This window comes from Hydra vulgaris, chromosome 15, assembly GCF_038396675.1.
Source record: "Hydra vulgaris chromosome 15, alternate assembly HydraT2T_AEP".
Lineage (NCBI taxonomy): Eukaryota > Metazoa > Cnidaria > Hydrozoa > Anthoathecata > Hydridae > Hydra > Hydra vulgaris.
The window spans coordinates 22,595,215-22,613,684 of NC_088934.1; the positions used below are offsets into that span (position 1 = coordinate 22,595,215).

General features: G+C 25.6%; 1 protein-coding gene across 3 annotated transcripts in view; it reads right to left on the minus strand.

Annotated features, from left to right (window-relative positions):
* The window catches only part of LOC136072022 (1-phosphatidylinositol 4,5-bisphosphate phosphodiesterase gamma-1-like), an 82,956-nt gene that overhangs the window by 7,716 nt on the left and 56,770 nt on the right, over positions 1-18,470 (minus strand). Inside the window, exons 24-31 of one of the 3 annotated variants that reach the window (XM_065819923.1) lie at positions 17,950-18,018; positions 17,735-17,838; positions 14,763-14,850; positions 14,570-14,645; positions 14,077-14,165; positions 13,820-13,964; positions 13,168-13,264; positions 12,354-12,524 (exon numbers count right to left, since the gene is read on the minus strand). In XM_065819923.1, coding sequence (XP_065675995.1) covers positions 12,354-12,524; positions 13,168-13,264; positions 13,820-13,964; positions 14,077-14,165; positions 14,570-14,645; positions 14,763-14,850; positions 17,735-17,838; positions 17,950-18,018 — 839 coding nt within the window. Of the gene's footprint in view, positions 1-12,353; positions 12,525-13,162; positions 13,265-13,810; positions 13,965-14,076; positions 14,166-14,569; positions 14,646-14,762; positions 14,851-17,734; positions 17,839-17,949; positions 18,019-18,470 lie in introns of all 3 variants that reach the window. The other 2 variants (XM_065819922.1, XM_065819921.1) reach the window with 2 other exon arrangements.

An 18,470-nucleotide genomic window follows, 5' to 3' on the forward strand; every position in this document is an offset into this window, starting at 1 on the left:
ATTATGCCTTTGAAGTGTTGTGTTACTAATTTTTCTACTAATTATTTAACTGACACAAAAAAATGTGCTTTTTACCAATTACCAAAAGAAAGAAAAAATTATCTACATGCTATTCCAAGAAGTAACATTCCTGATAGCAAATATACTATTGTTTGTTCTAAATCGGCCTTTAAAGTTCAAAAAACAATTTCTTTTGGTAAGAAACAACTCTCTACTCCTCCACCTATACTTCATTTTGTTAGGTCCAGCCTCATACCAACTGCACCATAAATCATGGACTACAGCTTCAGCAACTTTCAGTGCAAGAAATGTACAAGCTGATCATCTTGAAACATTTAAATGCGATAAAAAAACTAGTTTTCAATCAACTGAATTTTACTGTGGTCTACCTAAGTAATGTTAATTTTTTTTTAATTTTAATTATTATCTTATAAAACTGTTTAAAAAAATAATTTTATTGATTTTTTAATCTACATTATTTATTAGGTTTAGACTCAATTTTTCTTTTAATTTAAAATATGAGGCATATCATTGTAAAGGCATATGTTATGTAACAAGTTGGTCAAAAAACCATGTAACTATTTGAAATAAATGGTTGAATTGAATTGAATTTTGTTTAAGCTATAAAATATTTGACTAATGTGAAATTATCGAGAGAAAAAACAAGAAAGTTTATCTTGCATGAAAATTCCAAGTATTGGTGATACATTGTATTCTACAGACACTATTGTTCGCATTTTCAAACATGTTGCTGTTTTAAGAGCACTTTATTTGGGGGATTTTAAAAAATTATGGTCTTGTATGAAAAGTTACGAAGTCTTGTCAACCATTTTTTAAATTAATTATTCAAAGCTAAACACTCCACATTCTTTAAAGGGGCCAGCTCAAAAAATTAAAATTTTTTAAATTAATTACAAAAATGTTTTTTTTTTAATGTTTAAAATTCTTTTAAGTAAAGTATATTTTATCAAAATCTTTTATATTACTTCCTGCTCAATTAATATAAAATAGTTCTTACTAAATAAAAGTACTAAAAATTCTAACTTACAAAATTTAAATACTGCTTTTAGTATTTAAATTTAGTAAGTTGAAAATTAATTAATTTTTTAAACTAGTTTAATAAACAAAACATTAGCCAAAATAAAATGTTAACTAAATCTTGAGTAATAGGCCTTGGTTTTAGATAGCAGTGACTCACATACAAAGTGTACTCACATGCACAAGTTTACTTACAAGCGTACGCTGATGATAGTTTTATACATTTTTAACCCCCCTCCTAAATAATTCCCAAAATTATAATTCATTACATTAAATAAGTATAAGGTTACAAACTTAGCAAAAAACTCAGCCCTGGTTTTATTTTATCAAACCCTTATTCTGGTCAGTTTGGTCCTCATTTTATACACGGTCAGTTACTAATTTATACATTTAAAATACATTCATAAATTTAAAACTATATGTACACTATTTTTTCAATAATGATTATCTTTAAAAAAAATGCAAGGCAACTTCTATTAACAACTTATTCAAACTCATTCAAATATAAAATAAAATATGGCAAGAATAAAAAATAAAACACAGTTAGGTTGAAAAAATATTATCTTGCTTTTAGGACACACAAAAATAAGAAAACAAATTACAATTTTGTAAAATTTTTAAATTGGTGACTTAAATCCCGTCAGTTTTTAAGTAAGGAAAAAAAAGAATACAAAAAAAAAATAATATAAATTTTTTTTTGCTGTTTCAAAAATTCTTCGTATCTAGTTCATACTGGCTCAGTTGCCTCAATGCAGCAGATGACTATTTATGTATGATACCATCAACAATGTTTTATGCAAGGTTAAGTACACAGAGATTATTTGAATATATGTAAGTGTCCCCAAAATATGAAAAAAGTAAATTAAAAATTGCGCACATCAAATTCTATGTCTATACACTTTTAGAAAATCACTTGTATTGATGTATTACTGTAGAAATCAAAAAAACAGATTTTATAAAATGTTCTGAACTTTCTTTAACCTAAATATTTTGCATCTAAATGAAAACTTACTCTTTTAACAATTCTAATAGCTGTTGTTATTCATAGTTTAAAAAACATCCATAATCTTTTTTTAAGAAAAAAAAGTTAGCTTTGTATTCAGATATGGTGGAAACTGATCATCTAGTAGTATAATAACAAACTTTTCTTGATCACTGTTCCGAATATGAGGAAATTTTAAAAACAATATATATTGATGCATTTTTAAAACATTGATAATTTGGGTAATAATTTTTTTTTTTTACATTTTTAAATTATTATTTTTGAATATACCTTTATCTTAATTAAAATATCAACTTTTGAATCAACTTTGAAAACTGCAATCTTGATTATGTTTTCAATTTTAGAAAATGTAAACAAAGCTAAAACAATCATTTTGATAAAATTCTGATAAAAAACAACTAATTGAATTGTTACTCTTGACAAAAGAATGCGAGGTTTAGTTTTTAAAAATTATTATAAAATATATACTGATAATGATTTCTTATCACAAATGGGGAAAAGAAAGATCACTAAAATAAAAAATATAATGTTAATTTAAACCCACGAAGACTGCTTTACCTTCTCAGAACCCCTTGCTGTAGCAGAAGTGAGATTTTTTCAAGCTCAAATGTCCCCTAAAAGCAATCAGAGAGTGTTGGCTTCTTATCAAGACAAGATTAAATGGTAGTACCATCAGCAAACAATGCCACCTTAGATGCAAAATATATCTGAAAGATATACTTAGTTTTTGTAAAAGAGTATAGGGTCAAAAAAAGAACCTTGAGGAACCCCTGAAAAAAGCTTATGGAAAAGACCAGCATGTCAAACTTTTTTTGAAAGCTATAGAAATGTCAAGACATAACATATTTATTGTAAAGGTTTTAGATCTTATAACTGATTAAACAGATATTAACAGATTATAATAAAGATAATAAAGATTTAAGATAACACTATAACATGGTATTTGTTATAGCATAATAAATCTTCTTTAAAAAACTTTGTGTCGAACAAGCATGAATGAGTAGAGGCAACAACAACGTTAAATTAAACATTAATTATAAGCAATGTGTTCTATTTAATTTGTTAAAATAAAAAGTTCATATTATTGCAATTTTTTCAACATAGCAAAAATAAAAAAAATATAGAGAGAAAAAGCTTAACTGTAAACTTTCTGTAAAACTAAGGACTGACAATCATATTACTTCTGCTTGTATAATTGCTAAAAATCTTGAGAAAACTTTAAAGTCCTTTATAAATATACATATGCTGTTAGCTTCAAAAATAAAACCATTCCAGCTATATACTGTAACAAACTATACTGATCATCTACAAACAAACTCTAAAACTAGAGTCTTAGCATTAAACACTGCACTTCTGCTTTCAGAACCACTAGAAAAAAAAATATGTTTCAAAATAATACACGTTCTTAGATGTCAACTCACCTCAAAAAAGAAATTTAAAATTCATTGACACTTTAATATAAAAACTAATAACCAAAAACTCAACAAAAACAAATAACCATTTTTTTAAATTAAGTTTAAATTTCAAGATCATATGATGTGTTCCATTTTATTTGTTAGAATAAAAAGTTCATATTATATAAATTTTTTTAACAGACCAAAAATTAAAAAAAAAAGAAAAAAAGTTTAGCTTAAAAGATTTAGATTACAGCTGTTAACTTCAAAAATAAAACTAACTATATACTTTAACAAATTCTAGTAAAACATCCACAAACAAAAAAACTCTAAAACCGGAGTCTCAACAAAAAACGCTGCACTTCTGCATTCAGAACCACTAGGAAAAAAAATACATTTTAAAATATTGAATGAAGTGACTCTCTCATGACTCAGATGAATCTGAGGCATCTATCATCTATCTGAGGCATTATGATCATCTATATCTTAAATATCTTTAACTTTAATTCAAAAATTTTTAAATAATTATTTTTAATAATGGTTTAATTTAAACTTTTATTCACTTAATTAAGTAATTGACACTTTTTGTTACATAGGCTCTGCTGCTCACTAGTCTTCAATTGCTAATGATAAGAGATACAAATCAGCATTCAACACACACACACAAAGCGTCAAAGTCCAGTTAAATTCCGGGTAAAGTCAGAAATTGTAATAGAGTTGATAGAGACAAGCTTCAGAAGTTGTTAATGTTAGCAATAGATGTGGAATTAGCATTTGCTCATTAACAGTTGGGTCATTCCACGCCAAGTGGTCAAGAGGTCCTTGCTCTAACATCTCCGATTTTAATAAAATTTTGTCGGTATGTTGTTAAACATGTTTCATGAACATTACCAAATTTTTAGATCAAATGTTTATTGTTTCAGGTTTTGTGGTACTTTTTGTAAGACTTACCCAAACTTCAATATCAGTCTGTAGCTAAAAATCGTATTTTTGTGGTCTTATATTAATATATCTTAAAAATGTGATTTCTTAGTAAACCGAAGGTGGAGATTACAAAAAAATTATTGCAAGTTTTCATATAATGCCTACATTTTAGTCTATGGTTCACCAAATACCATCACAAATTTAACACCATAATTTTTTTCTGTTTTTTGTAGGGTCATATCTCTAGAACAAAAGGTTTTTTAGTATTGCTAAAACTCAATGTGGGCAAAAATTTTTTATTTTTCTATTTGCATTATTGGAAAGAAGTTATTACATACCTCAAGAAACAATAAAAATTAATTTGGAGAGATCTTTCTTATGAACGAAAAAAACTCGGTCATTATATACATTTTTTAAATTTTACAACATTGTCCTAAACAATTTATCATATTGCATCAAAATCAAAGCTTGTTGTACCAAAAATCAAAATATTTTGATGTTCAAAAAATATTTTTTAACATTTGCTTGATTTATTTCAGAAAAGTAAACAAACCAGCAAAATATGAATCACAATATTCAAAGTAAAAAAACAGGAAATAAGTGAGTTTTTTTTTTTTGACAAATTCATTTTTGTGTATTTTGATTATATAACTATTTTATTTCCAAACCAATGTATTTAAAAAAAAATTAATTTCAAAAATAATAAAGAAATTGATCTTTATTTTAGTAGATGGTACCAAAAAAGTTTATCCCTAATGATGCCTCGGCAACCATCAAACATTTGATTTTTTACAATAAGTATGTCTGAAAAAAGATTTAAAAAATTAAACAGTTTTAAAAATACTACAGATAAATGTATATTATTGACAATTTAAAATGATAGAGGCAACTGCCAACTAGGCAACTGACTATGGGCGCCAACCAAAAAGGGGCGCTTGTATTTTTATTTTCATTGAAAAGTTATATTTTTAGAGCAGATATGTATTTTTTTTAATTTTATTACAAAATTTTAGGCTACGATTATTCATATGCCTAAGAGCGCCATCAATCCAACAACGTCACAAATGCGGCTGGTTATAGATGCATAATCTAGTTAACTAGGTAACTTGATTATGCTATGTAGTTTTTGGAAACAATACATTTTTTACATCAATTTTCAACATTCAAGATTTTACAACACATTTTCTGCAACAAAAAAACAAAAAAGAAAAACAAATATTTTTGCTGTTTTATATTTTATGCTAATATATTGTTTCTTTTCCACACAAAAAAAATTAGCAATAAAAAAAATTCAGTTGTGCGAAACCATAAACAACTTGATTTTGATTACATCTATAAAATAGTTTCAAATTTGGAATCAATGTCTGAAACAACAATTGACAGTAAATTGTAATATCGACCTGTTGCAGAACTGATTGGATCTGGAATGACTGCAATAACATGCTGCTCATGTACGCAACAAGCGTCCTTGGTGCTAGGCCAGTAAAATGACTGAGCCATACCATAAGGATGCATAAAATTAGTGAAAAATCTTCCTGTTTTTCTGAAAATTGACAAACATTTCCAACCCATCAATGTGCAATACATGCAACAAAATTTTCAAGGACTTAGATCAGACAGTGAAACTAATTTTGTTGATTTGTTGTCGTTGTAAATTTCATTAATGTTTGCAATAAAATATGTATTGTCATTTGAAATACGACTGATACAAACTTGATTTTCATTTACAGGTACAAATTTGTAATTTTTCGTGAGTACCTGCAACTGTGTTTCCAGTACTAAATCGTTTCTCTTGATTGCCTATTATACTGTCTACTTCATCACTGGCAACATAAATGAAATACCAGTGACACTTTCCTTGCAAAAATCATACAAATTTAAGGGCATTAAAATTTGATTATCAATTTGGCGTTGAAGACTGGCACATGCTGCTAAACGCTTCATAGTTCCTCCAAATCCATCACAGGGAGATTTTCCATGACTAGTTGCACAGAAATTCCACACTACTTTAATGCCATAGTCAGTATAATGGTAACATAAATTCATAAAATTTTTGAAGTTTTTGTATTATGCAGCTGAACCGTCACTGAAATAATTAATAAGTTTAAAAGACAAATAAGTTTTAAGTTCAGCTATTAATTTACCAAGAAATACATGAACAGAAATAGTATCGTGATGCATGCAGTCACGGACAACACAATAACATGTATTTTTAAGTAAGTAATTAATTTTATAGTAAACAACAAAAGGATACAAAGTTGTTTGGGTGTTTTCCCAGTAAAACCCTTGAACAGCATCTTGCACAACAAACAAATAGTTTTCCGAAAAATCCATAAAAATGATCAACTCATTTGAATTCAATTCATTTTTCAATAATCGCAAATAGTTGTTTTGGTTTTTGGCAATAAAAAGATGCTTAGGTAAAACAGATACTTTTGAAATTAATTCATCTATGAAGTTGTCTACTGGTAATGGCCAAGGTTCGTGTTTCGGAGTTATAGAGTTGAGAGAGGGTTATAACCACAATTAAGTAGCCTCCTCATCTGTTGTGGCCTTCTGGGCCTTGGGGAGGTGAAATAAAAAAATAAAAAAATATTGCAAAGATTCTAAAGTTTCCCGATCTACTTTTATCCATTGCTTGAATGTTATAGTTTCATCAGATTCAAAGTCTTTAAACTGCTTTTCAAGATAAACCATTAAAATTTCAGTCCCTGGACATTTATTGCAACAATGAAGCATACATTCTAAATTCAATGCCACAAACTATTTTTTTAATCAGACATTTACAGTCTATTGTAACTGGGCTACTTGCAAGAATTAATTTTATATTCTGGTGAATAGTACATAAACAAATATGATGAGTACCTAACAATCTAACAGTTATACACCATTTCGGACATAACTCACAGAATTTAGAAAATCCAACTTCAGCCCTATTTTCTTTTGTAAACCCCAAAAAAAGTTCCTTTAAATTAACTAACAGTAATTTTTTTTTTTGAATATGCACTTTATTAGCACCAATGCGCACAGATACAAAACCCTTTTTCCCTGTACATGTTCTGCTAAAAGTATCCTGTTCAAAAAATTTCTTTGCTGCATTTCTTTCTAGAAGTACTAAGATTCCACTTTTTGCCTTTAACTTTTTTGCTGCTTTAGCCATTCTGTCTGATACTTTAAACTCACTACATATTTTTATTCTTGACCAACTGTTTGGTATTAAAGTTAAAACTTGAACTTTTTCACGTGGATTACTGGTTATTGATACTTTATCCTTCAATTCTAATACCAAATCTGAACAGTTAATGCAATTCTCACAAATCTACACTTGCACTGCTTAGTGGTAGAGCATTATTATTTGGTGATAAACCAAACATTTTTTCTGCAACTGTTATTTGCACTTTCCAAATTTTACCTTTTACATAACTAGCATGATCTCTCTTCTAACATGTTTTCTTTAGGATGAAATTCCAATCTCAGAAAGGCTCAAAAATAGTGTCAGTTGAACAAAATATATCATCTATGTCATCAATATCATCAATTTTTTCACTTGAAGAGTTTGTGGTTGAATAAGCTTTGCAGCAATTTTGACCCAATTTTTGACCTGGACTAAGATGCTTTTTAGTACTAAGATGGTTGAGTGGGGAAGATTTTTGGAAGTTGGACCGTTTGGCGTGGAATGACCTAGTTTTAAATTAAAGTTTTAAAACAGTTTTAAACAAAAAGCTTTAGGTGGAAATGCTCATGATTTAAATTTATCTAGAAGCTCAATAGTTAGAAGTATATTCAAGTATATCAAAGAATTAGGTTATTTTTTTTGTATTCAAAATATTTATGTTAAAACAATAAATACTGATTATAAAGAAAAAATAATCTTTCATAATTTAGGAGCCACTTAAAGCCATTATGAAGAAATGTTGGGAAAGAATTTGATCTTGTACTCTGACAGTAAGTTGGTAAAATAAATAGAGGAAAAGATAAAAATTACAGTTAAAAAGGAAAGATTACCTACTTGGAATTAAGCTGTAGAGAGCACTAAAGGAAAAGATCAAACTATTGTTATTCAAATCATTTTTGAGTATTTTGAAAAGTGGATAATATAATTGGAGTCTGTACTGATACTACATCAAGTAATACAGGTAGACTAAATTAAGCTATAATAATAATTAGTAGAATTCCTAACAACTGTTTGTTTTGGTTAATGTGTCGTCACCACATATATGAACTCCATATAATTTGTGCAATACAGGCATATCTAAAGGTCCAAGCAAATCTAAGTACTTGGCTTTCTAAAGACACTAAGAAACTTTTTATGAATCTGTAAACTCAAGAACTCTAGAACTGAAAAAATATGATTGGTACAAGCTTGAAATAGGTAGCAAGCTTTACATCTTGGCGCTAGCAGCTAAAAATTATGCGAAGTACTCTTTGGAGAATAAAATTTTTCCAAGAAATGCCTATAATCGCCTTGTAAAATATTTGCCAATTTATATGCCTAGGAATTGTAAATCAAGTCAAAGATTGGGTTCATTTTCATCCTAACTTCTCAAAAACTGAACCATATAGTGTCTATTAAAGTCTATAATGAATTTTCGAACTTTGTGCCATCAAAAAGTATTCAATCAAAAACTGCTCCACTAAGGCTTGCATTACAAATTAAGTAACATTGGTCTCCCAACCATGTTAGTTTGTATTCCTAAACCCTTGTATCACATCTAGTAATCCTTGTATCAGCTAGGTGATAACTATTATTATTTTTTTAATATTAGGCCCGAATGTGTATTAATATAGAACATCATAGTAATAATATAACAAAATAATCTCTTTATTTAAAAATATAAGATTTATTTTGTTATATAAAAATTCTATCTGGCTATTTCTCTTTAATTTTAATTAAAGAGAAATAGCCAGATAGAATTGGAGTGTTTTTTTTTAACGCAACATCTAATTATTTGATGCCAACAACTTATAACACTATATATATATATATATATATATATATATATATATATATATATATATATATATATATATATATATATATATATATATATATATATAGTATATATATATATATATATATATATATATATATATATATATATATATATATATATATATATATATATATATATAGACACACACACACATAGTGTTATAAGTTGTTGACTTTGAGAGTATTGTAAGCAAAAAATGATTCTTTTGAGACAAAAAATTATGTAACTTTTTAATTACATTGTCTTCTGTCCAACATTTTTGCGTTGTCTGAAAGTCAAAACTATTATTCAATTGTGAATAAAATGTTTTTTAATTTACTGCAAAAACAAACTTAATTGACTTTTAAACAATTTGTTATGTTGGAATAATCAGGTTCTATTTCCCTTTTGAAATGTTGAGAGAATTTAACAAAATTTATTTTATTCTTTTAAATTTTTAACTTAAATACAAAATTTGTTAAGTTTGTAAAACAAAAGATTAAAAAATTAAATTTGTCCAATTGAATGCTCAGAACACACATTAATTATTAAGTAATATAGATTATTATAACATATCATGACACAAGATTTATAAGGTTCTATCTCCCATTTTTCATGTTGAGAAATTTTAACTTTTAGTTTTTATTTATTATATTATTTTAATGTTCATAATTATATAATTTTAATGTGTTAATTATTAATATTTTATATATCTTTTAAAAACATTTGTGTTAATTTTAATTTATTTAATAAAATTGAACTTATAAACAAACAATTTAAAAAATTATATATATAATATAAAACTAGTTTAAAAACAAAAAATCATTTCATCAATATAAACAATAACAATTGTAAAACATTTAAATAATTAAAAAACGAAAGTTAAATTCTCTCAACATTACAAAAAGGTGATATAAATTTTTTTATATTTATATATATGTTATAATTTTTTATAACTTTTATAGATTCATATATAGGTTGTTTGAAAACACCAAAAGTTATATTTAATATGTCAATCCATTTGTTATTTTCAAGTCATTTAAAATTGACTTTCAATGCATTTAAGTCTAGAAACCTAATGGCAGATTTTATAAAAGATCAACAATACCAGAGATCATAAAGTCTACATTAATTCTAAGTCTTTAATTGTAAAATTCTAAATTTAACTAAGCATGAAATTGATGATACCATTTCAATTATATTCCTTGAGTTTATTAGGTGATACTGGGGGAGATTTCATTGTTTTTATTCATCTAGTTAAGTTGTAGCCAAAACTAAGAAGGGGTTTAAATTTTTTAAGTATGAAATAATCTCTAGATTGTTGTAAAAGATTGTTCATCAAATGATATGTAGATCTTTTTTTTTAAAAGATCTACATATCATTTGATGAACAATCTAATAGATTAAAATAAGGGAAATCTCAATATTTATAAGCACAATTTTCAGTCAACCCTTTAGCTGCTCTAAAACTTTTTTTAAGAATATTTAACATGTTTCAAATGGCAGCTTTAATAAATTTTTAGTTTTTAATAAATAATTTTAACAAAATTATTTTAATTTAGATACAATATGTATTGTTTATAATCTAACATTTGAAAATAAATAAAGTATTGATTGTCAAATGTTTAGGTTATAATCAATACTCTATTGTCAAGTATTGATTGTCAAACTTTTAGGTTGTAAACCAAGGGGTAAACGAAGCGATTGCTAACTGTGAAGTTCCAAAACCATAAGTAATGTTGAAAGTATATTATTTGAACCAATCATAATTGCTATTTTTTATACTCCTGGGTAAAAGTGAATTTATAAAAATGAGTTTCACCTCATTTTTCCACGATGTTGACACAAAACAATGTGGTCAAACAAATAATACATTTGCTTAGTTGTCCATTTGTAAATTTGAATTACCTTAACTAACATCTGTTTTATACAAATAATATTTAAAACACTATTGTTAAGTATAAGTATAATACACTATTGTTAAGTATTGACTGTCAATTGATTAGGTTGTAAGCAATATGCTATTGTTAAGTACTGATTGTCAAATGATTGGGTTGTAAGCATTACGTTATTGTTAAATATTGATTGTCAAATATCAAAATTACTAAAGTTTTTTATTTCACAGTATTTTAACACAAATTAAGATAAATAATCAAAATGAAATGAAATTTATGTAAAAAACTAAACTAAAAAATTGTTATACACTAAATAAGTTACATTAACTATACACATTATATAAGCTAAAGTTTTAAGTTATTTAAAATATAAGTTTATTAAATTAGTTTATCATATTGTATATTAAATTAGTTATTGTATATTAAGTTATTTTTATAAAGAATTTTTTAAAATTTGTTGTTTTTGAAGAAATTTTTAACACATTTTATTGTCTGCAATTGATTTTTTTTTAAACTACAATTTTAAATATACTACAACACTCCCAATTTTTTTAATCAATTTTCTTGAAAATACACAGAAAATTTATTATGTATTGAATTTGAAACCGAAACAAATTTTAACAAGAATGCATAAAACATTATCAAACATTTGTCTACAAGTACAGGGAAATCACAATTTTATAGTTTCAGAATTTTTATGAAAGTAAATAAATCTTAATAAGTAAAAAAACAAAAAACTTAGTAAAAAAAATAATGATATTTTTTTAAAAGATAAAAAAATATTCATCATCATCATCATCATCATCATCATCATCATCATCATCATCATCATCATCATCATCATCATCATCATCATCATCATCATCATCATCATCATCATCATAACATCATCATCATCATCATCATCATCATCATCATCATCATCATCATCATCATCATCATCATCATCATCATCATCATCATCATCATCATCATCATCAGCAGCAGCAGCATTAGAATCATCAGCAGCATCATTACAATCATCTTTGTCATCAACATTATCATCATCACATAAATATATACACAACACTTCAGTAAGTGTTATATATAAATAATTAAATTAGGCATTAATTAAAAACAAGTTTACCTTCCATTATTCATAAACAATCCATTATTGATTTGCATTGGTCTGTCTCCTGTTTGATAGTTTAGCGCAACCATTTGAGAACCAATATTCCAGTAAGGAACTGGATCATAATTTGAGGAATCTACACGTGTTCCTCTTGGATACACACGACTAAGTTGTCGTTGATGATATGTGAGAAAAATTAAGAAACAAAATAACTATAATAAACGTCTTGTCATTGTTTTTGACATACTTGTTGACTTAAATAAATATATGAAACTAGATTGCAAAACAGTGTGTTTAGATTAGCAAACACAAATCAAAAATATATTTACTAATTATTTTATTATTAATTTTATCTAACTAATTTTATTTACTTTAAAATGTATGTTAGCTATTTGCAGAAGAATTTAATATATTAATTGTTTAACAATAAAATATCAAAACTATACAAAATTGACAGCATTCTTATGACGCTATGATTTAAAAAGATAAATAATTAATTTTTACGATTTGAGCAATAAATATGAAACATTTATTTTGTGTTCCTTTTGAGTTTATTTTCACATAAAAAACATTTTAATTGGCCTCCAGTTTTTCTGTTGAATTGTGCAATTGCAAAGGCTTGGGGTTACAGTTGATATTTCATCAAAAAACTCTCAATTGTATTTGATTAAAAAATAATATTCCTGTTTAAATTGTTTTTAAATACAAATTAACTATTTGTGAATGTAATTTTGAAGTTTAACATATTTTTATTTATTTATTTGGAAAAATGTATTTGAAACCAACAATAAGTTACCTGACTAATAATAATTTTTAAAAGAAAAGATATTTTATAAGTCGATTATCTGGTGTCTTTTTGTTAACATACTTTTCAAGCTTTTGCTCTGAAAATGATGACATTTCAAAGTGTTTTCCAGTGTCATAACCTATAACAAAAAAAAATATTTAAAAAAATGTTATATTTTAAAATATAAATATAATTTAGCTTCAAAATGAAGGTCTTGTTAATAGATGAACAAAAACCTGAACTTTTAACATAATAGCTGAGGCCAATTTAAATCAAATAAAAATTTACAAAACATAACATTAACATAATATAACATGTTTACTAACATTTTAAATAAAACTATAAAAATAACCAAACAATTTTAAGCAACAATCATTATTATACAATATTTAAAAAATATGTTCCAATTATTTCTTAAGGTTAATCTGATGACAGTAGTTAACAATCAGACTCCAACACAAAAATATAAACAATTATACATAAATGTCTAGAGGTCGTGGGCAATGAGGTTCAACCTCCATATCTCTTGTATACTCTACTACTGCACTAGTCACAGCATAAATCTGTTTTCAGCAATTATTTAGTATCACTACAACATATTATATTTAGAACTGCAACATATAAATAATAAACAAATAACAAAAGTAAAAGAGAAGTTATAACGATAGATGAAAATAAATACTACTGTTCTCACTAAAAGGAACAGTGACACAATAAACTATGAGATCAGACAACTCTTTAGCAATATTCTTTTGTTCACTCAATGCACGAATTTTATTTACTGCATTTTCCGCATCAGTTGAAGCTCTCTGAATGCAAGTTAACCACTCAACCATTTCCTTTAAGGAAAAAAAAAAAAATATTTATATATATATATATATATATATATATATATATATTTATATATATATAAATAAATATATATATATATAAAATTAACTTTTGCAATACCTGTTCCGTATCTACAGAACACACAAACTCTCCACTAGAGGTTTTTAAACTAAAAACATAGGGTCTTTGAGGTCTTGAAGTCAAAATTTCTAAATAAAAAAATTAAACAATACTTTAGTAATAGAGTCGTCAAAGCAATTTACAGTTAAAAAAAATTTTAAACTTAAAGATCGTAATCATCACAAGTGTAACAGCATCTTCACATCATCACAGCAAGTGGTAATTATTAATTTATGCAATGGTAAATTATTTTTTATTTATTTGAAAGTTTTTGTAACTATTTTTTTTTGAAATTTGTCTCTAGTTTTTTTTAATTATATAATTTACTTGTATTATTATTATTTATTTTTTGTTATTTTTTATTTTATTTATCCTATATAGAAATACATATTTTCCGAGAGCATTTATTACTATTTTCTATTATACAAATAGCATTTCTAATATGAATTTCTGTTAATATTGCTCTTAATAATATGAATTAATTTAAACTTACGCAGGTGGCAACCAGTCAGATTGATTGTGCCTATTTCCTGCGATTCAAGAAGTACATCAACAGGTTTAGCTTGCTCCTTTGGGTATCAATAAAAATTAGGAAAAAAATGAAGTAACCAATAATAAATAAATCTAATGAAATAGATGAAGTAACCAATAAGCAAGAGAAAAATGCAATCTAAACAAGTAAAAACCTCTTCAGCTTTTGATAGAATTGTGATTTCTTCAGTGAAGTTAACAGGAAACCATTTTTGAATATGACCATTATAATCCCCTCGCCACCTGAAAAAAATTAGAGTAAATAACTGCAACATTAATGCAAATATACATAAACTCAAGGATTGCAGACACTTTAAATGATTTCAGCATAGTAAAAAAGTAAGCTTAATAACTGAATAATTACTAATCAGCAAAAAGTAATGGTAAGTATTCAGTAAAAAGTAATGGTAACTATTGAGTAAAAAGTAATGGTAATTATTCAGTTAAAAATAATGGTAACTATTGAGTAAAAAGTAATGGTAACTCATGAGTAAAAAGTAATGGTAACTATTCAGGCTTGGTCAGGAAGCGGGAGCGATCGTTCTCGAGTACTGACCACGGAAATAATATTTAGTTACAAAAAACTGGCCAGATTTTTTTTATCATTTTGAGAACATTTAAGTTTATGTGTGTCCGTAAAACAAAAAATTTTTGTTATACGGACATACATGGAAACATACATAAACTTGAATATTCTTAAAACATCTTGGTGCGGAAGAATAACATGAATATTCGCGAACATTAAAAACCCGCCGAATCCACAAACATACTAATTTTTCAAAAAATATGCTGACTAAGCAAAATAAAGATCTAGAGTATTCTGTTGAAATCTTTTAAAAATTGTATTATTCAAGATTTGTTAAGTTTTGAGATTTCTAGCATAAATTGTTTTGAGAATATTTTATAAAACGAACTATTACTGTATTACTATGACTCATTCTTGGAGCCATATCTGCAAAGCATGAATCTTTCAAACTATTGTTATTTGTTTACAAAAATAAATGTTTTAAATATATATTTTTTAATTTGTCAAAATTTTGAATTTTATTTTATATTATAGATTTTATTAGTTTATTCTTATTTTTTATTTAAAAAGTATGTATTTATTTGTAAATGTAATTTTGTGTATCTGTTTTTTATTCTAATGTAATTTTTTAAAGCAAGTTATGATTTATTTTGTAAGCAAAAAGACTTTTAACAATGAATGCATTATCAATGAAATTATTAATCATTAAAATTAATAAAACTAATTATGAAATAAACATACAAGAACTTTTTGGTTACTCAACACAAGCAAGCATACAAAGTAACTCATAGATGAACAAGCACCGTGCCTGAGGTCACGACAGAACACAAATATATATATAAAAATATATAAATATAAATATATATAAATATAAAAAATATATATATATTACATATATATATATTACATATATATATATATATATATATATATATATATATATATATATATATATATATATATATATATAGAGAGAGAGAGAGAGAGAGAGAGAGAGAGAGAGAGAGAGAGAGAGAGAGAGAGAGAGAATTATTAGATATAAAGAAAAGTTTTTAAATTCTTAGATATTGGTTTACTAACTAACTATTTTCGCTTCAGTTGCCATTCTTACAAACTCATTATACTTAAACTTTAAGTTACTTTTTTTCTGTTTTAAATACTAATTAAAATTAAAAAGCCTACTCACTAAACATCATCAGCGGTATTGTGAAGCAGTTCTGCTTCCACTTCATAAAGTATTTTTAACCTTTTTAGTTGATTTCTATCTAGTTAATTTAATTTCTACAGTAACTCAATGATTTAATTATTTTATTTGTTCACCTTACTGAGAAGAATTGTTTCAAATATGTTAAACTTTTCAAACTACGCGAAGCATAAAATAGTTATTAAAAAAACTAAATTGTTTATTTATAAAATAATTTAGCTCAAGGGTCAAATCATTATAATTCAACCTATCGCCTGTGGGTCACCATCTCTGATTTTCCTGATTTTTACATATTGTTATGTTCATTATGTAGATAGGTTAAATTTGAAATTTCAGACTTGCAAGTACAACGGTTGGGAAATTATTTTTCCGTTGTACTTGAAAGTCTGAAATTTCAAATTTAACCTATCTACATACTGAACATAACAATATGTAAACATCAGGATAATCAGAGATGGTGCCCCACAAAGTTTTCTTTAAATTGGTTGAAATAGTTGATTTGACCCTTAAATAAAACTAAAACTAGCGTTTTATTAGAACCTTTTTGGACTTCTCGGGGCTAGATGCTATTTTTCTTTTAGACGCCTTTTTTTATGTGCCACAGCGAAAAAATGACTAAAAAAAAAGGTCTTCTTAACTATTTGGGGCCCCTAACATTGTAGGGCTTGGGGTTATAGCCCCCTCTTTAATCCTCAACCATCCTTAATCCAGCACTGGAAATAAGACACGGTATATAAATAAAAATTATACTCTTTGAAAAATAAAAGAACATTTTTTTCCTGATGAAACGTAAGATGTTACTTAATATAAAAAAAGTTGTTTAATTTTATAAAAAAATTATAAAAGAGTGATGTTTTGAAAATACTTGTTCTTAACGTTATTTTAAAAGTTATTTTCTTTTCCTAGTTTTTTTATTTTTTTTTTTTATATTCTTTCTCTTATTGGTCCAATTAATCTTTTTTGCGCTTTTTTGTTTGATTTTTGAAATGTTCTCAAAACGACTAAATAATCTGGCCAGTTTTTTGCAACTAAATATTATTTCCATGGTAAGTAATCAAGAGCAATCGCTCCCGATTCCTGACCAAGTCTGCTATTGAGTAAAAAGTAATAGTAATTATTCAGTTAAAAGTAATGGTAATTTTTTAATAAAAAGTATGATAACTATTCAGTTAAAAGTAATGGTAACTAATCAATAAAAAGTATGGTAACTATTCAGTAAAAGTAATTTTTGTTAATGTATTAAATTTATCAGTTCAATTTAATTCAATTAAATACTACAATATCTAAAAAATACAATACAATAAAGAAAATAATATGAAAAACAGTATTAAACAAAAAGATATTAGATGTAAAATAAATTGAAAATTCAACTTTATAAATATTTATAACATATTTACCAGCCACCATCATATTTCATAATATTTACTATTAATGCGCCTTTTGTAAATGATAACTCGTCATCTTTTTGTGCAGTATAATCATATTTTGCTTTGCAAGCTTGCTGATTAAAAAAAACATATCTATAAGATTTATTAACAACTAAGTTTATATATATTAAAAAAACATACAATAAATAATTTAAATAATATATATAGTAAAGTAATATATATACCTTTGGCATTGTGAGATTAGGTTGACTATAAACATACTGTTCAGGATCATTAAATGTACCATCGGGATTCTGAAAAAAAAACATAATGTACGCACCTTGTATATAATGTTATTTTATGAAGCACCTCATATATATAATGTTATTTTATGAAGCCCCTCATATATATAATGTTATTTTATGAAGCACCTTATATATAAATATACCACCTCAATATGTGGAATATAAAGAATGTGCTTAAAACACATTATTTCATTAAATGTTTGAACAACTGCTTTGAACTGTTAGGACGGTCTTTTTAAGTTTAAATATGTTATTTCATTAAAAGTTATCTGTTTAAGTTTTTAAAGCTTTAAAGTTAAGAAAAAATTGCTTATAAGGTGTTTTGAAAATAAACTTTTCATATATATATATATATATATATATATATATATATATATATATATATATATATATATATATATATATATATATATTTTTTTTTTTGCCAAAAATATATATATATATTTTTGCCAGTTACAATT